This window comes from Clupea harengus, chromosome 14, assembly GCF_900700415.2.
Source record: "Clupea harengus chromosome 14, Ch_v2.0.2, whole genome shotgun sequence".
NCBI classification, from domain to species: Eukaryota; Metazoa; Chordata; class Actinopteri; order Clupeiformes; family Clupeidae; genus Clupea; species Clupea harengus.
Genome location: NC_045165.1, coordinates 19,826,758 through 19,845,884, shown reverse-complemented (window position 1 = coordinate 19,845,884; position 19,127 = coordinate 19,826,758). Strand labels below are relative to the sequence as shown.

Here is a 19,127-nt window from a genome sequence, read left to right as displayed (position 1 = left end):
ATATTTTTAGGCCACAACTGAAGAGCAGAGTTAGTTCTGAGATATATTAACAGTGGCATTGCTGGTGTAAATATGCTAACAGTGGCATTTCTGATATACATTTATTAATAGTGGCAGTTGGGGAGTTTTGCACTCTGAAAATAGATAACGAGAGATGCCTTTCCCAACTGGTTTAGCCTTCTCCTTTGGAGGTTCAAGTTTCAAGATATGAGAAAAACTGATTTAAACAAGTAGAAAATCCTAATATAAACCTTTTATTAATTTGTATTAGTAAGGTTATGTGTCTTTATAGGGCTGTGTTTATTGACATAGGCCTAATTACTGACTAATGAGTAGGTCAGTTGTTTTAGTGGAAAGCGTAGGGTATGTATGTCTGTGTCAGGTATGTTTTGTATGTCTTGAAGCCATTTAGCAAGTTAAGCAAAAAATGTCACCTTTCACTTCAGGTTTGGGTTTCTCCTTTGGAATTTCTGTATTAGGAGGAAGGGCATCATTTCCATGATCATTACCACCATCATCATTACAATCAGAATTCTCTTGTGTTAATTAGACGTAATACTTTTTTTTAATAAATGAAGTGCATCACACCAATGTCCTTCTCTATATAGGAATATATGAAGGTTTTGTCATGGCAGACATGGTAAGAAGATTACCTTTCTTCACAACTGGTCCAGTGATGTTCTTCATAGATTCAAGTTCTATGGTAGAAAGGAATTGTATTTGTAAATAGCTATAGGTTTGAATAGGACAGTATGTAGAGATGGTGGGTGTTATCCAATAGTTTGAAATAGAGAGGATGCATGTTGGAAGAAAACTTCATTCAAACTGGCTTGGGTGTAAACTAAATTGAAATTAGTACCTATTTTGGTTGGAGTCGGTCTTGCTTTTGGTACCACAACCACCGTGTCACAAAAAATAGTCATTCATCAGAACATCATCTCAACATAATAGGACTTTCTTAAGGCACAAACAGTTTAGGATACACGATTGGGCCAGACAACATAGTCACCACAGACATGTTTAAAACACAAAAATCACCTTTCTTTGTCGGTTTTGGTTTGTCCTTTGAAGCCACAGGTTCTGACAAAGATAAAGTATTATAACATCACTCTGTAGTCCGACTGTTTCTCAGGCAACTAGATTGTTTGCAGTATGATTTCCACTTTAGTATAAGTTAGCATTAGTCTTATAATTTATATGCATTGCTTGTTATTTGATATTGGAGTACAAACTAAATACAGAGAGAAATGGTGAGAGCAAAACATTCATTACCTTTCACAGGTGGTGCTGGCTTAGCTTTCTCCTTTGGAACCTCTGCTTCTACCGTAGGCGAGAAATTATTGTCAATGCAAATTTCATGGCAATTTTGGGTCAAATACAACAAGCGGAGTGCAGAAAAGGAAAATCATAACTGGGATGCCCAGAAGAAGCATAACTTCTCCATTGCACGGTTAGTATCAGATATCCAGTTCATTAAAACTGGGATGTTTGTTCACTAAAGATAACAGTATTATTGATGTTTAGAAGGAAAGTTTTAAAGACAAAGTCCACGATTCTAATCCAGTATATTTTTGGCCATATTCAGCTAATTGCTAATTGTCTGATGAGCTCAAATATATGCCGCATTTTACCAGAATCGTAGACAGCACCTTTAATTTTGCATAGCAGAAAATGAGGCAGCTCCTAAACAGCATGAACAACCTTTTTTCATGTCTTTTGTTCTTTGGGATACCCTGCTGTTTAGTGAAAGCGCAAACACATCACTCTATTATGTTCTTGTCTATTGAGGGAAACAGGACAAATGTTGATGATTTAAAAACTCGAACAAAGCTTCAAAGGCCGCGGCATGTACATGTTTGGTTGAAAGCAAAATGAAAGTAGATCATTGTGTTCCACTCTACTGTAGTCACCCAAAGCACTGTTGAATTAGAGTGCAAATTAATTGGGCAGATAAAAAGGCTTTCATGGCCTTAGGTTAGTGTTTCAGGCTAAACTAATTAGCTGTAGCTTTTATGTAGAGATGTTATGTCCTTTTCTTTGCTGGTATGACTCTTTCCTTTGGAAGCCAGGCTCTGGGACTCGTAGAATTATATGAAAACTCCAATAAGTAATGTACTAATCTCTAAAAACAAGCTGGTTCAAGTGATCAAAGTGACCTTGTAAGCACAGCATAAAGTATTGTTCATACCATACCTTTCTTACCTTGGGTTCTAAATTATGACAGAGCAGACAATTCAAGCAGTATAGTACATCATTCGAACAGCCATTCTAACATGCCGGACTCAGAAATGAGCAAAATCCAACTATTTTGACTTTAAAGAAATGCTGTTAAACATAAACCAACAGAGCTTGGGGCAGCATAATGTAAAGCTGAGATAAAATGCATTGTGAAATCAAATCTATCTACTATTAGATTGCTTTCATTAAAATAAATCAAGATCTTGCATGTTATAAAAACTCTAACCAAGCAAAGAGATGCCTTAAAACACACACACACACACACGCACACACACACACAAACACACAGTAAGATTCAAACTCAAAGCCATTACATTTAACACAGAGGTAGATGGCTTTACTATAGCAAGTTTTGAGCTGACTGTCTTGTATGCGATAAGCACTACTGGGCAAAGCTCAAGTATATCTTAATTAATATGTAATATTATTAATATGCTGTACCTGTCTTTACAGGTTTGGCCTTCTCTTTTGGAACCTCAGGTTCTATAGGAAAAGATAACATGCAGTTTTGTTGTGTTTTGCCTTTTAGTTTTTAGTCTAGACACTTTTTAATGAACCAAAAGTGTATAGAAGGTGATCAATCTTGTTTTAACAGTTGATCTTACCATCTTACTTCTTGGTCAGCAAATTATCACCACAAATAAACCTTTCGTATCTGTAGCTATGCAAGTCATATAGGTAAAGATATGTTTATTTTATTAAGGCCAAGAGGTTCGATTGAGTTTAGTTTTGATACACATAGCATACATCCCCCTATCATACCTTTCACAGCAGGCATTGGCTTGACCTTTTTCTTTGGCTCGGGTTCTACATACCAAACACAACAAAGAGGTTTGTTCAAAAGTATTGGAGGGTGGATTAACTCATCTGTCTGAGGTGAGAACATTTCACTGTTGTTTCATTTACATTTACTCCTTTGGCTGTAAATGTTACTTTGGCATATTATAGAGGCAGACCCTCTTTTCAAAAGCAACTTGCAGTACAGTGCTGATAATCATATCCACTGGCACTGTATGTACTTGCTCTAGCGGTTAAGCTACGAGAGCATTAGCAAGCAACAGGACTTTCACTCTGACTTGTCCTTTCAATTCAAAGGATTGGTAATAATACAAATTCTGCATTGAAAGTTGCAAATAGGAATTATGTATTGTTTTTTTTTATTCAATCATTTATCATCAAAACGTAAGTGCTCTGAGAGTACATGGCATGTGTTATGTGTTGCCTCTTGCTTTCCAGCTTAGCTTGGCCAGTGAATGATATGTGCCATGATATGAGCTATGATATGAGCTATGTGCTCAAACCAACCCCATTATAGTTGCATAGTCTGGACACCTCTGTACTTAGTACCTTTAGACAGTCAACACACCCTCCCACGTGAACTCACTTGTTTGATGAGTTTTGCGCGACCAAAGGTCGTTTGTGTTAATACCTTTCTTTGCTGGTTTTGCCTTCTCTTTTGGAGCCTCGGGTTCTGCTTGGCACAGGAAAATAACAACATTTATAGTTTGAACTTATTGTATGCTGCAAAGTTCATAGCTGCATTGAAGATGAGAAAGCACCTTCATCTATTTGTTGTGTAATCTTTGTACTAATTGCTACATAAAAACAACATTATCAGAATTAGAAATGATGACCTGACACAACATATTGCAACTGGACCACAGTGGTAGCTTCAAACTAAATTTATGTATTGATAATATTCAAGCACCAACTAAATTTGGCAGTTTTTGTTAAATTAAGCATGTTAAGCAAGAAATAATGAATCACTACTCAGGGTGTTATTTATGCACAAAAATGATATGAAAATGGTAATTTCTTGTTAATAACAATAAATCATTACACACGATTTAGATCTTACCTTTCTTTACCTTCACTTTGGCTGGCTTAGCCTTCTCCTTCACAGGTTCTGCTTTAGCCTTCTCCTTCACAGGTTCTGGCTTAGCTTTCTCCTTTACAGCTTCTGGCTTAGCCTTCTCCTTTACAGCTTCTGGCTTACCCTTCTTTACAGCTTCTGGCTTAGTCTTCTTTACAGGGGTGGGTTCTGCTTTAGCCTTCTCCTTTGCAGGTTCTGGCTTAGCTTTCTCCTTTACAGCTTCTTGCTTAGCTTTTTCCTTTACAGCTTCTTGCTTAGCTTTCTCCTTTGCAGGTTCTGGCTTAGCTTTCTCCTTCACAGGTTCTGGTTTAGCTTTCTCCTTTACAGGGACGGGTTCTGCTTTAGCCTTCTCCTTCACAGGTTCTGCTTTAGCCTTCTCCTTCACAGGTTCTGCTTTAGCCTTCTCCTTCACAGGTTCTGCTTTAGCCTTCTCCTTTGCAGGGTCTGGTTTAGCTTCATCCTTTACAGGTGCAGGTTCTGGCTTAGCCTTCCTTATAGGGGTGGGTTCTGCTTTAGCCTTCTCCTTTGCAGGGTCTGGCTTAGTCTTCTTTACAGGGGTGGGTTCTGCTTTAGCCTTCTCCTTTGCAGGTTCTGCTTTAGCCTTCTCCTTCACAGGTTCTGCTTTAGCCTTCTCCTTTGCAGGGTCTGGCTTAGTCTTCTTTACAGGGGTGGGTTCTGCTTTAGCCTTCTCCTTTGCAGGTTCTGCTTTAGCCTTCTCCTTCACAGGTTCTGCTTTAGCCTTCTCCTTCACAGCTTCTGGCTTAGTCTTCTTTACAGGGGTGGGTTCTGCTTTAGCCTTCTCCTTTGCAGGGTCTGGTTTAGCTTCATCCTTTACAGGTGCAGGTTCTGGCTTAGCCTTCCTTACAGGGGTGGGTTCTGCTTTAGCCTTCTCCTTTGCAGGTTCTGCTTTAGCCTTCTCCTTCACAGCTTCTGCTTTAGCCTTCTCCTTTGCAGGGTCTGGCTTAGTCTTCTTTACAGGGGTGGGTTCTGCTTTAGCCTTCTCCTTTGCAGGTTCTGCTTTAGCCTTCTCCTTCACAGGTTCTGCTTTAGCCTTCTCCTTCACAGCTTCTGGCTTAGTCTTCTTTACAGGGGTGGGTTCTGCTTTAGCCTTCTCCTTTGCAGGGTCTGGTTTAGCTTCATCCTTTACAGGTGCAGGTTCTGGCTTAGCCTTCCTTACAGGGGTGGGTTCTGCTTTAGCCTTCTCCTTTGCAGGTTCTGCTTTAGCCTTCTCCTTCACAGCTTCTGGCTTAGTCTTCTTTACAGGGGTGGGTTCTGCTTTAGCCTTCTCCTTTGCAGGTTCTGGTTTAGCTTCATCCTTTACAGGTGCAGGTTCTGGCTTAGCCTTCCTTACAGGGGTGGGTTCTGCTTTAGCCTTCTCCTTTGCAGGTTCTGCTTTAGCCTTCTCCTTCACAGCTTCTGGCTTAGTCTTCTTTACAGGGGTGGGTTCTGCTTTAGCCTTCTCCTTTGCAGGTTCTGGTTTAGCTTCATCCTTTACAGGTGCAGGTTCTGGCTTAGCCTTCCTTACAGGGGTGGGTTCTGCTTTAGCCTTCTCCTTTGCAGGTTCTGGCCTAGCCTTCTCTTTTACAGATTCTGGACTAGCTTTCTCCTTCACAGGTTCTGCTTTAGCCTTCTCCTTCACAGGGGTGGGTTCTAGCTTAGCATTCTCCTTCACAGGTACAGGCTTAGCCTTTTCTTTCAAAGGTGCAGCCTTGTCTTCCTCCTTCACAGGTACAGGCTTAACCTTTTCTTTCAAAGGTGCAGCCTTGTCTTCCTCCTTCACAGGTACAGGCTTAGCCTTTTCTTTCAAAGGTGCAGCCTTGTCTTCCTCCTTCACAGGTACAGGCTTAGCCTTTTCTTTCAAAGGTGCAGCCTTGTCTTCCTCCTTCACAGGTACAGGCTTAGCTTTTTCTTTCAAAGGTGCAGCCTTGTCTTCCTCCTTCACAGGTACAGGCTTAGCCTTTTCTTTCAAAGGTGCAGCCTTATCTTCCTCCTTCACAGGTACAGGCTTAGCTTTTTCTTTCAAAGGTGCAGCCTTGTCTTCCTCCTTCACAGGAACAGGCTTAGCTTTTTCTTTAGTTGGTTCTGGTCTAGCTTTCGCTTTAGGGAGCTCTGGCTTAACTTTCTCCTTAGCAGGCTCTGGCTTGGCTTTTTCCTTTACAGGCTCAGGCTTTGCTTTCTCCTTCATGGTTTCTGGTTTAGCTTTTTCCTTAACAGCTTCTGGCTTTACCTTCTCTTTAGCAGGTTCTTTTTTAGCTTTGTCCTTCACAGGTTCTGCCTCAGCTTTCTCCTTCATGGGTACTGGCTTAGCTTTTTCTTTTGCAGGTGCAGGTTCTGGTTTAGTCTTCTCTACTGCTGGTTCTGGCTCAGTTTTCTCCTTCAGAGCTTCTTTCTTAGCCTTTTCTTTCAGGGTCTTCATTTTCTCCTTCACTGGTTCTGGCTTAACCTCCTCCCTTGTGGGCACTGGCTTTGCAGTTTCTTTTACAGTTATTTTCTTAGCGGTTTCCTTTCCAGGTTCAAGCTTAAGTTCTTCCTTTTTGGGCTTAGGCTCAGCTTTCTCCTTCACAGGTTCTGGTGTAGCCTTCTCTTTTACAAGTTCTTCCTTAGCTCTCTCCTTTTTGGGCTCTGGCTTTGCCTTCTCTGCAATGGGCTTTGGTTTGGCCTTGTCCTTAGGAGATTCTGGCCTAGGTTTCTCCTCCTTGAATTCTACCATAGCTTCTTCCTTATCGGTAGTAGGTTCTGGTTTAGCCTTCTCCTTTACGGATTCTAGCTTGGCTTTCTGCTTTTCTGGTTCTGGCTTAGTCTTCTCCGTAATGGGTTCTTGCTTAGGTTTCTCTTTTTCAGATTTTGGCTTAGCTTTTTCCTTTACCGATGCAGGCTCTGGCTTAGCTTTTACCTTTACCGATGCAGGCTCTGGCTTAGCTTGCACCTTTACCGATGCAGGCTCTGGCTTAGGTTCTTCTTTTACAGATGCAGGCTCTGGCTTAGCTTTTTCCTTTACCGATGCAGGCTCTGGCTTAGCTTGCACCTTTACCGATGCAGGCTCTGGCTTAGCTTTTTCCTTTACCGATGCAGGCTCTGGCTTAGCTTTTTCCTTTACCGATGCAGGCTCTGGCTTAGCTTGCACCTTTACCGATGCAGGCTCTGGCTTAGCTTTTTCCTTTACCGATGCAGGCTTAGGTTCTTCTTTTACAGGTTCTGGTTTATCTTTTTCCTTCACAGGTACAGGTGGAGGTGCAGGTTCTGAATTTTGTGAAATATGAAGTGATACAGAGTATAGACACATGTTGGAGGGAAGCTTTTGTTTCTATGCAACATTAAGCAAGTCATCAAGATGCGTTGAAATATAGTGAAAGCTGCATTTTCTATGGTATATTCTAGTTTTCATAGATAGCAACGCATAGCATTAGTTAGAAGTGGATTATAAACACTTAATGTATCACTGTCAGATGTTAGCATACATGCAAGATTTAGTTTCTCAGTGAAGCCTTTTTAACTTGCCCTTTTGAATCTCCATTGAGTGCTAGACATGATGTGAATCTGGTGTGATTGCACCAGTAAATCAAAGGTTATTTTGTTGTTATTTGCTATTGGCTTCTAGTTCCTCTGTCCTGTACTTTTCTCATCCTTTCAGCTTCAGTTACTTTCTCCACTACTACTCCCTCTACCTCTACCAATAACAGCTATTTCTGTTTGCAAACATTGGTTTCAATAATATTAAGATTCCATAATGTCATAAAGTCTTCGTGAAAACAGGCCATTTTCGTGGAGGCTGCATTTGTTTAAGGATATGTGTATGTGCATATCTGTCCTATATGTAACTCTGTGAATCTGTTGCGACTAGATTTACCACCCTGAGACTGAAAATGACATATCAAGCACTTTGTATTTTTGATAGTGTTAAAAATGCTGAAAATGCCTATTAGGTGTATTCTTTCATTTAGGTAACCCTGAAGTAAAGTTGAAGTTTTGGAAAAGTTGTTGTTTTCTTGTTACCTTCCTGCTTCAGCTCTTGTAAAGACTTCACTTTTATCCAGCGTTTGCTGGTGACGTTAACTCCTCCATCAACTTTTTCTTCAGTCACTTCCTCCTGTGCAGGCTCAACTCTGACAGTCTCTTCTGTTTGTAAACATAGGCTTCAATAGTAAACACTTTGTTTTCCAATTTTCTAATGTAAACTTGTTAATAGTTTTTTGTGAAACTTGTGATTTTTCTCTGCCTTAGCGATATACTGTATGTCATCGATCCAAGAAGACATTGTTCATGTGTCTGACTAGTATGTAGAATATAGTTGGATGCATACAGTTATGTTAATACTGGGCAGATAGCTGTGGATACTATCTAAATCTTATCCTCTGGTGTACAGATACCATTGGCTTACCTAGAGGGTATGATGTCTAATGTGTCAAGAGTATAATTTCTTGTGTCTACCTCCAGTATCCTTTTGTGAAGACTTTGGCCACCTTTTCTCATTGTACAAGAAACCCACCGCCATATTTCTCTACAAGAACATTAGTCACTCGTCTTGAAGGATAACGCTAAAAATGTCCAAACATTAGTCACTCGTCTTGAAGGATAGCGCTAAAAGTGTCCATTAAAGCCTCGGTTTGATCGTTCATGTGTAAGTGAAAAGCTTAGGTTTCAAGTTTGGTCCTTGTACCTCCAGGCTTCAGCTCTCCTACAGCTTTAGCTCCTTCCTCAGTCACTTTCTCCTCCAGTGGTTCAGGTTTTTTCTCCTTTTCAGGCAGTTCCTCAGCAGTGACAGTCTCTTCTGTTAGTGAACATAGGTTTAAGTAGTACTAACCTTGTTTTCTGATGATCAGTATTGTAAGCTTTTTATTATTTCTTGTTGTTTTTTAGCTTCAACATCATGCTAGCAATATTTTTGCCATCTTTTTGATCTTAGTCTAGGATTTACTTCTCAAGATATCAAAAGCTTGGTGTTGTAGTAGAATATCCAAAAAGTATCACCAAGTAGTGGCCCTTTGTATGATTTTATGTAGATATGTAGGCTGGAGGTTGTTTATGAATTTTTCATTTATGAATGTTACTGCTGGTCATATTGATAGTTACTGATCTAGTTTACTCAAATACCTTTTTTTGTCATCTGTCAAAATCTTGAATGCCCTTTTCAAGCTTTCAGTTTGATCACATCGTGTTAATCTTTACTCTTGTTAGCTTAATTAACAAAATAATGCTTATGCGTCTAAGATGAGGCCTATATGTTACTAAACATGGTCAACTTCATGTTTTTAGTTTCCCATGCAAATCAAGAGATAAGCAGTTTGTTACACTCAGATTTAAATATGTCAGTGCCAGTTATGTTAAGGAAATCCAATGTTTAATAGTAGTCATTGCATCGGAGATGTCAACTTTGATATGAGAGTGCATGAAATGTAGTTGATGACTGCTCAATGTGATTGTACTAAATGGCTGGGATGTATACTGTAAGTGTGTGAGTGATCAATCTATATGAATGTAAATTATACTCAATGTTTTTCCTCCTGTCTGGTGATGCTGCTAATTGTAATTGTTTTAGTTATTTAGGACAGAGGCTAGTGTGCTTAAAGGGCACATAGCAAGCAAACAGTGACATTATTGCTGTTCTATGCATTTTAGCAAGCAGCTGGATTTTGTTGGTGGAAGATGGAAGCTTGTTGATGAGCAGTATAATATACAAAGTAATGGGTTACATTTGTAAGTTTAAATTATTTCCACCACAGGGTACTGTGTGTACTGGGTCTCCATTTTTCACTTATGTTCTGGCCTTACCTTTATCCTTCTTCTCCTCTTCCTCCTCTTCCTTTCTGGCTTCAAGTTTGAACTTTACTGCCTCTTTTTCAGCTTTTGTGGCTTTTAGGTCTGTTGAAATAGACAGGCTTGTGAGGGGAAAATGGACTCTTCCTTCCCAGTTTATATTTTTAAACCAAACTCAAACTAGTAATGTACCTTGAATGATTTTGTATACTTCTTCTCTGGTCTTCTGCTGCTTGGATACCTTCTCTTGTTCAAGAACTAAAAAGTAAGTACATTTATGAGCTCATGTATGAAAGACCTGATAGAAAAAGCTGACAGGACAGGTATTAGTTTGATACAGACAATTAGTAAAACAGCAAGCAGACACAAATATGGGGTTCAATTAGAGGATATTAAAATAGTAATTTATGATTGTCAGCTTAGTTAACATGTTATGAAATAATACGTTATCAAATTGCCCATGCAAATGGAACTCTAAGATTAATTTAGTTGAATACGCAGGGTAGCGTCACTTTATTTTGAACTTTAATTCACAGTGGACTTGTGCATCACCATGAACATGTGGTCTTTCATGTGTAACACTGGGTAGCTGAACCAACAGCCCTCCATAGCTGCATAGTAAAGTCATGGCAGTGCATGAGTTTAATTGCTAACCACTCATCAGTAGGACTTCACAGTGTGTGGTGTATGTCACGTATAAATGCCACTGGGCCTTATTTTTGACAGTCTCACCAGGAATGTATCCCGTTCAGAGATGCGGATTACGTCACCATTACAATTTGGGTAGTGCGTCTCAATACAGTCTGCAGTCCCTATGTACAGACTCCATTGCATTGTATTGATACATAATTTTCCATTTGTAGGATACATAGACAACTTCATACAGACTTAACTTAAGTGTGATTGCTATTACACAAATCCAGTTAATAATCTGTTACTTTGACAAAAAAAAAATGCCAGTAGAATAGCAAGATTACAAGGCCTCAGCATTTCTACTGTTAAGCAATAATGATGGAGATTAATGACAGGTTAAAAGCGAAAAGCTGATGTATTGATGACATTTTGTATTTTAACACACATGTCTACAGAACAGCATAACAATTAGCAATCTAAGTTAGCAAAACGAATGTAATGGGGTAATGAAATGAATGACATAGTAATGTGTATTTTTGTTTGAGGCCTACCTCACAATCCTCTCCCTTAAGAAAGCATACCTGATATAAATTACACTGATACCTTTTTTCAAGCCTTGGCTTGTTTCTTCCTCAATGCCATAGTGAAGCCTGTTGCGTCTCAGCTGCTTGCTTCTGGCCCTCTTGATTTCGTTGTTGTTGTTGTTCGCATCATCGTCAGCGTCGTCCAAAACAGAGAGATCCTCAGCTGGAAAAACACCAGCCTCAGTTATGATGTCGGAATCATCAGACTTTCCTGATTCAGTTAGATTGATGCTAGATTCTTTTGTCTGTCCTGCGATGTTGTCCAGAGTGTCTTGATCTTCGTCAGGTAAGCCTGAATCACTCTCGTCTGGTTCAAATAGAGCAATATCAAGTGTGAGCTGTTCTTCAGAATCATCCACAGTGATCCCAGTGTCATGATCATAATCCTCATCATCATCAGAATCAGAGTCTTTGTCCACAAGCTCAATCAGAGTTAATTGAAGTGCAATAGGTTCTTCATGATCATCAGGAATTTCATCTCCAGCCTCACTGATGTTAGACTCATTCCCGACAGGCTTAGGAACAGAAATGTCAGCGGTTATTAGATCTTCAAAATAATTCTCAAAATCATCATCATCCTCGGATATGTCTGAATCATTGGCATCAGTGTCAGACCCAACTGTGTTAACGTCAGGAGTTCTTTGTTCTTCAGGTTTGTCTAAAGTATCAGAGATTTCAGACATTTCTAAATCATTTGAGTCGACTGGCTCAGGTGCAGCAGTCTCAGTTTCAGCATCAGCTGTAGGCTCTATTTCATCTGCAACTGCAGTAATCTCAGAATCGTCTGAGACGACTGGTTCAGAAACAGCAGTTTCAGCATCAGCTGCAGGCTCTATTTCTTCTACATCTTCATCTGCACTGATTTGAGAATCATCATCCTCTTCAGACTCCGTTATGTCTGTGTCTGATCTCACTTCTTCACTGACCTCACTCTCCGTATCACGCGCAAGTTCCTCGGAATCAGAGTCTTCCTCTTTCACAACATCACTATAATCAGATTCATCAGCCAGGTCGGCCTTCTCTTCTTCTTCCTCACTTTGGTCATCCTCATCCTCATCTATGGCTGTCTCCTCATCCTCATCTGAGGCTGTCTCCTCAGTGGCTAGTTCATCTATGCCAGCTTCCTCATTACTGTCCCTATCAACCCCATCGTCATCGTCTTCATCATTATCTTGACTCTCTTGTTGAGCTGTGTCCTCTTCATCCTGTTCCTGCCCTGTCTCCTCTTCATCTTTGGAAACAGCATCAGTGCTGTCAGCGTCAGGTAATTCCTCAGGTTCATTTTCTTCAGCTTGAGCGTCACTGTCTGGTGCTGTGATAACGTCAGGTTCTTCCTGGTGATCATCCTCGTGTTTCTCAGTGTGCTCATCCACTGGTTCTTCATCTTCCAGGATGTATTCTGGCCAGGTTGTAGTGGCTATCTTAATCTTTATCTTTTCAACCTCTGCTTCTCTTGTTCCCATAATTTCTGCAACTGTTTTGTCCGTTTTGTTACCAACCAACCGTTACCAACGTAACATGTAATATATTGTATATTTCACAAGTGAGCTGATCTCAAAGGTACAAATATCATGAGTGAGTTCAGATGTGGTGAGACGTTTTAGGGAATGTAAAAGCATCCGAGTTAAAACAGAACCCATTCCAGTAAACCCAGAGAGTAGCATGATGCATTCATGCAATGGACTAAATATTCTTTAGTTGTTACATTGTAACTATTAAATTATACCTTGTACACCTTTGAATTACTCAAAGCATGTTATAGCAGTGTAACTTATGTAACTAGCAGAAACTAATTTAATACTATAAATGATAAACTATAAACTATTTTGAAACTCAAACTTACTGGAGTTCCTGTAGAAAGTTGGCATAGATGTTTTGTTTTGTATTAACGTACTTTACACCTACTTAAAATCAGCTTATACACCTATTTGTTTACCAGCCTGTTTTACAATATGTTATAATGATATGCATTATAAGCATACCACATTCAAGTCTGTTACATCGATCAGACAAAGAGTAGATGTAAGATGGAATATATGAAATGAAGAAAAAGTGCACTTATAAAACCACTGTTTATTTCAGAAAGACCGCATGCTTTGCACATCTTAAAGAATAGTCAGTTATTTTAAGTTTAATATGATTATTAAATGTATTTTTTTTTGCACACAGGATAACAGAACCCCCAGCATCAGACATACAGTACACTGACCAAACATGAGCTGACAATGCAGTGAATGCAAAATGCCCAAACATTCACAAATGTTTTGTTTTTCATTAAGCATTCACTTAGGATGAGACAAACATTGAAAAAAAAAACACCGAACACATAGGCGTATTTTCATTTTACAGTTATAAGTAATCCATAGTCAGGTACACGTGAGTACTTTCTGTGTTAGCACGTGCATTTTATTCCATGTCAGTTTGTCATTTTCATTTGTCAGGAGGTGAAATTTAGCTCATTTTTCAAATGGATGAAAGCTGCCAAATAGATAAGTAAGTATGATCAAGGGCTTATGTGTTAGAGGAATGTGAAGTATTGCATTACAATGACATATCACAGAACGTTATATTTTTTCAATTGCATAAATGTTAAAGCAATATGGTGTAAAATTATGCAGCAATGTAAGCATCTCAAAAATATATGATAAAGCTGTTGGTATTCACAAAATAAGCTAGAACTTTCTATACTTGTATGTGTATTTTATATGACTTTATATTTTATATGACGAGTGCAGGCAGACACAAACCTTTTTCCATTGGAGGCAAAAACTCCCCTGTTAAGAATAAATAAAAAATATATGGCTGAACACATAAGGACAAGTGAACAGATTTAGCCTCAAAGTTATTAGTATTATGGATAGGAAAAACCAACAGTTTGAAATCTTGATTTTGAAAAAATTGAGCGCCTACCTTTCCTCCTGGTCATGGGTGGTGTCTCATCTAAACCAAATAGGAGCAGATGTGTAAGTGTATGAACACACACACTTAGCCCTCTTGGAAAGCAGTAAGAACTGTACACTGTACAACTTTTAAATATTTCATAAAGTAATCAGTGCAAATATATGTGGTATAAGCGGTAAGATATAAGTGGGGGAATAATATGGATTGTGAAACATCAGCACCAGTCACCTTTGTCCTCCATCATTACGTTTGACAGATATGACAAGAACATGTTCCTCCTGTCCGCGATCTCCTCTACTGCATCAGTCACAACTTTCATGGGATCAAAGCTTATTTCTAAAATTATCAAAAAAAGTTGACTGAGTTTACAGAACATCAGTGTCATTATTGGTGACTAAGAGTATACGTGTAAATATACACACACACACACACACACACTGTGTGTTTGTGTGTGTGTGTGTATATATGTGTGTGTGTGTGTGTGTCTATGTGCAGTGTCACAGTCCGCCACTTAAATCAAATACCACTGAAACAATGCAAACACTTGTAGTGTAGCTCTATATAAAAATGTATTTTCTTGAAGCAAGCAGGACTCTACCTTCACTGCCCTTGAACATGCTTGACACAGAGTCAAAGGCATCCTTGTTCAGGTTTGTGATTTCTTCAGTTGCTTGCATGATGGCATCCATTGGATTAAGATTGAGCTCCGATATCCACTCTAATGACGGACACAAAAAACGAAAATAATGATGGAGAATAAATATAGAGGACAAGACTTCGCATTTATTTATCTCAATCTTAGTTTGGTCTTCTTTGTTTTAGCTGCATTAAAACCTAAGCAGTATTTTAATGTGCCAGGTGTTTAGACCTGTGAAATACCTGTAGGGAGAGCGAGGAAGCTTGGCACAGACACCACACTTGTCACATATTTGAATCCATCAGCTGCTCCAGTCAAAATCTTGTGAGGAAAGAAGGCCACAGCATCGAGTGTTCCTACAAATGAATGACAGTAAATGTATAAGATTTAAAAAAATAAATAAAAAAAAACAGTGATGTGAGAAGGGCAGCCTAAAATGTCAGAGTAACCCAGTAGATAGATAGTGGATGCTGCCTGAATAATCTGGCATTAATTGTGTGCTAATAAAACAGTTTCTAGCCTGTTACTGTAACCTCTTCGTCACAGGCTCAGTTCCCACTGTGAAATCCCTACATAGAGGATCAGTAGGCCTAATTGATTTTCTGTCAGAGCAATCAGTGTGCTTCGAGTAGTGGTTCAGGTGATGTCAAAAAATTAGAAAACCACTGAAAACATCATGACTGCACACAGACATCTTCTCATTTACATTTAGTCATTTAGCGGACACTTTTATCCAAAGTGACGTACTAAGGAGAGCAATAGAGACCTAGTGTAACAATAAATACTACTTTACATAAGAAATAAAAAAGTGCAGGAATGTAACTACTGTACGTTAAGTACTAGTTAGAGGACATAGCAGAAGAGGAAGGGAGAGAAAGTGCAAGTTAGGAAAGGAGGTGCTCTGAAGAGTTGGGTCTTCAAGAGCTTCTAAAAGGTAGAGAGGGACGCCCCTGCTCTGGTTGTGCTAGGCTGCTCGTTCCACCAACGTGGAACTACGAATGAGAATAGTCTAGATTGCCGTACTTGCACAGACGGCAGTGCTAAACGACGCTCATTGGACGAACGTGAACAGTGGGAGCAGAACCAGCAATCACCAGCAAGCATAAGTGTCTTGAACTTAATGCAGGCAGCCACTGGAGCTCAATAAGTAGCAGAGTGACGTGTGCCCTCTTTAGTTGGTTGAACACTCTCACTTCTCAGCACAAGTGCTGTTAGTTATGTAGATGTAGAGAACATCTGTAGCTTAGAGGAATTACCCTCGAAGAGGTCAAATAAGCAGCCGATGACGCCCTTAAGGCCATCTCGTATGTTTTCCAATGCCACACCCCCATACTTCAGAGTGTCCAGTTTGGGGCGGTTCCCTAAAAATATGAGGCAACAAATGGAGGGATGTATTAGGTGTCATTGCAAACCATATTTTCCAAATGATGGTACAACAAACAAGATTTTTTTTTTGGTCTTACTCTGTCCTCGTATATATCTGGCGTCTATGTGCGTGCAGACTAGTGTGTGTGTGTGTGTGTGTGTGTGTGTGTCTGTGTGTGTTTTTATGTTTAATTCAGATTCAGTTAACAAATAGTAAAATACCTTTCATCATGCTTGTCACATATCTGATTGCATCCACTGTTCCAGTTAACATCATGTCTGGATAGTAGGTCACTGTGTGTATTGTTCCTGAAAAAGTAATTGATGAAAACATTCCTTAAGAGATAAGAATGAAGAATGAAAATTGTTCTATATAGATTTGCATAATCCTTTTACCCCAAATGTTACAACAAATAATATTTCTTAACTCAAGTAAATGACAATTCTGCTTCTTCTGTGTATCACTATGATTTGTATCTTATGTTGGCAAGTGTGTGTGTTGCTGGGTGGAATTACCTTCAAAGATGTCAAATACGTCAACGACAACCCCCTTTATTCCTTCTCGTATATCCTCCATTAGGAGACCACTTGACTTTAGGTATTCCGAGTTACATATATTCTCTACAGAGAATGAGGCAAGAATAAAAATAAACACTGTAAATTACTTAACTCTTTTCATATTGTTACTGTACAGTTATGTTAAAGTATCTTATCGCTCATTATGTTATAGTATACATATTATAGTTTTTATAACTGTATCAAGGGCTATGCCTATGTAACATAAATGTGTGTGGAAATATATCAAGTTTGTTGTTCATTACATGGGATGGGGAGTGATGGTATAATGTTCAGATGAACATTATATACACGCTGGTCATTACCTGGAGCATTGTAAACAGCATCAGACACTTCGGCCACCAACTTGTCTGCGCTGTGTTTTATTCCCTCTACAGCCATGTTTGCTGCTGCCATGGGATCCATGCTCACTTCCTGAATAGCTGTAGTGTGTATTCCAAACAGAACAACAAACAGAGAGTCAAAAAGTGATTGAAACCCTTTAAGTCAGTGGAACCACTGCGGAGGTGAACACACACTGTGTTGATTCTGGTTGTGTGTTGTGTGTTGTGTGTTGTGTGTTGTCTGTCTGGTTGCGACTTCTGCCAAACTCACCGGCTATTTGTTTGTCATCAACAAAGTCGAACAAATATGCACCGACCGCAGACCAGGACAGGACGAGAACGATGGCTATAACCCATTGTACCGGCTTGAGTTGGATTTTCGGGAAACCGTTGCCTTGCTTGGGGGGTTGTTTCGTAGACTCTGCTTCTGCGCCTGGGAAAAGAATTGGTGGGTAAAACACTCCCATTACAAAAAGTTTGAATTTGTTTTTTTGTGCCTGGATTCAGAATTTCCTGTTAAAGTTAATTTGTTAAAATAGGTTCAAATCATTCATTTTAACCCTTAACTGGTGAGATGACCCCTGAAATAGCCACTTTGACCTAAAAGAATTGAACACCCCTAAAAAATGCTTTAATGTGTATATATATATATATATATATATATATATATATATGGTGTGTTTATCATTAGCTAAGGCTAATATGCAATTTATAGAGAACAGCCAATTAAGGCAGTCTGTGATCACACATTAGGGCACATTAGAAGCTAAAACTTAAATTTTGATTAATTTATAGCAAAATATACATAAATATATTTTCATATTCCATGGAGCTTTGTAGTACGATACCACTGTCGTTGCACTGTCTGACTAAAGGCACATGTCATTCTATATCAAGTGACTATTCGGATACTTTCATGACAATCATCAAAGTTGCTTTAAATTAATAAACAAATCTCACTCTACACATCACTGTGTTGAGCCCAAGTGCTTTAAACAGTTAATGTCCTTTTGATGATGTTATTATGCGAGACCTTATTGTATTACACCACAGTGGACCAGAGCTAAAATTGGCAGTCAGTGGAAAATCTTCAGCTAAAACTCAGTTTAGTTCAGAACAGGTGTTAGGTCCTCTAGGAACAGGGCCATCCAGAGAACACTGATATGATATGATACTGTTTTGATTCCTCTACATCCACACACATTGTAAGAATTCCTCATCAAGTTCACAGTATGCCATAAATAATAAATGAACTCAGTCCAAGTGCTGACTAGACAGGCTCTTTGAACATGGCGTTCTGTGTACTTCACACACTGAAAATAAGGCTAGCGTGCCAGTGTACCTGACAAGCGAAGCAGCAAACCATTTAGTCACTTGAACTTCAGAGCACACTGTTTACATTTGTTGAAACATATCACTGTACTGCTTGTACAGCTCATTTCTGGCGTACTCTATATTTGGCTCAAAAACAAAACCTCTCAACCTGTCATATTTATTCCTCAGTAATAAATTATTCATAATAATAAAAAAGTTCTTTTTGCATCACAATGTGGCACATTACCAACAAATATGAAGGTCTTTTGCCAACATTATTAGGTGGTCATGTATGATATACTTTGACGTCACAACACTAGTAGTGTGGAATGGAAACCTCAGTAACTTGTCATTGCCTGAAACATTTCCTGCCACAAGTTTGTAATCCACCTTTGTAAGACCTGTACTATATCCTGTCACATTAGCTATTGCTACTATCAAGCAGGCTTCAACATTGCCCTAACCCTGAGGCGCCAAAGGAAATAAAAAGCTGTACCTTGTGATGCAGCCTCGTCCATGTTGAAATTAAGGTTACTTCAGCAAATCAGGTGAGGGGTAGCCAGATTTCTCTGTGATCTTGTTTGTTGTTGTTTCTTTTAAATCCCTTTTGAACACCAACGTATCAAATGGTGTTGCTCTTGTGTGGCCGCCATATAATCCAGCAAGGTTGAACTTTTTGCTAAATCATTGGTGGGGGGGCTGATGTAGATGGAAGTTTCAGTGTGGCTGGTCTCTTTGCATAGCAGAAGGGAGTCTATGGGGAACGGTACTGAGGGAGAGCGAAAACAGGGTTGAAGGAAGCAGGGTATCTGAAGCGAAGGGGGGCAGCAGATATGTGCTAACAGTTTAGCCAATATTATTTACGCCTCACATGGTAATAGGTCACAAAGCAGACAGGCAGGAGCAAGGGGAGCTTCAAGGTAACCTTA

General features: G+C 39.3%; 2 protein-coding genes across 51 annotated transcripts in view; both read right to left on the bottom strand.

Moving 5' to 3' along the window:
- si:ch211-266g18.10 (titin) overlaps positions 1 to 19,127 on the bottom strand; it is a 31,115-nt gene extending 11,988 nt beyond the window's left edge. For 13 of the 50 annotated variants that reach the window (XM_031579657.2, XM_031579653.2, XM_031579655.2 and 10 more), the window contains exons 1-24: positions 18,695 to 19,124; positions 17,156 to 17,317; positions 16,867 to 16,983; positions 16,502 to 16,606; positions 16,208 to 16,294; positions 15,877 to 15,981; positions 14,863 to 14,976; positions 14,582 to 14,701; positions 14,212 to 14,319; positions 13,993 to 14,022; positions 13,830 to 13,856; positions 10,058 to 10,123; positions 9,881 to 9,970; positions 8,769 to 8,879; positions 8,105 to 8,227; positions 4,097 to 7,351; positions 3,668 to 3,709; positions 3,001 to 3,045; positions 2,680 to 2,721; positions 1,273 to 1,320; positions 1,039 to 1,080; positions 860 to 901; positions 654 to 698; positions 435 to 470 (exon numbers count right to left, since the gene is read on the bottom strand). In XM_031579657.2, the coding sequence (XP_031435517.1) occupies positions 435 to 470; positions 654 to 698; positions 860 to 901; positions 1,039 to 1,080; positions 1,273 to 1,320; positions 2,680 to 2,721; positions 3,001 to 3,045; positions 3,668 to 3,709; positions 4,097 to 7,351; positions 8,105 to 8,227; positions 8,769 to 8,879; positions 9,881 to 9,970; positions 10,058 to 10,123; positions 13,830 to 13,856; positions 13,993 to 14,022; positions 14,212 to 14,319; positions 14,582 to 14,701; positions 14,863 to 14,976; positions 15,877 to 15,981; positions 16,208 to 16,294; positions 16,502 to 16,606; positions 16,867 to 16,983; positions 17,156 to 17,317; positions 18,695 to 18,716 (4,984 nt within the window). In that variant the 5' untranslated portion in view covers positions 18,717 to 19,124. Of the gene's footprint in view, positions 1 to 434; positions 471 to 653; positions 699 to 859; positions 902 to 1,038; positions 1,081 to 1,272; positions 1,321 to 2,679; positions 2,722 to 3,000; positions 3,046 to 3,667; positions 3,710 to 4,096; positions 7,352 to 8,104; positions 8,228 to 8,768; positions 8,880 to 9,880; positions 9,971 to 10,057; positions 10,124 to 13,829; positions 13,857 to 13,992; positions 14,023 to 14,211; positions 14,320 to 14,581; positions 14,702 to 14,862; positions 14,977 to 15,876; positions 15,982 to 16,207; positions 16,295 to 16,501; positions 16,607 to 16,866; positions 16,984 to 17,155; positions 17,318 to 18,694 lie in introns of all 50 variants that reach the window. The other 37 variants (XM_031579663.2, XM_031579649.2, XM_031579651.2 and 34 more) reach the window with 18 other exon arrangements.
- Positions 10,067 to 13,816, bottom strand: LOC116223387 (serine-aspartate repeat-containing protein F-like). The gene has a single exon (XM_031579701.2). It carries the CDS (start codon positions 12,543 to 12,545, stop codon positions 11,046 to 11,048), a length of 1,500 nt encoding a protein of 499 aa, XP_031435561.1. The 5' UTR covers positions 12,546 to 13,816; the 3' UTR covers positions 10,067 to 11,045.

Bases quoted from the DNA above. Each gene is read 5' to 3' on its own strand.
- LOC116223387 (XM_031579701.2), bottom strand. From the start codon at position 12,545: ATGGGAACAAGAGAAGCAGAGGTTGAAAAGATAAAGATTAAGATAGCC.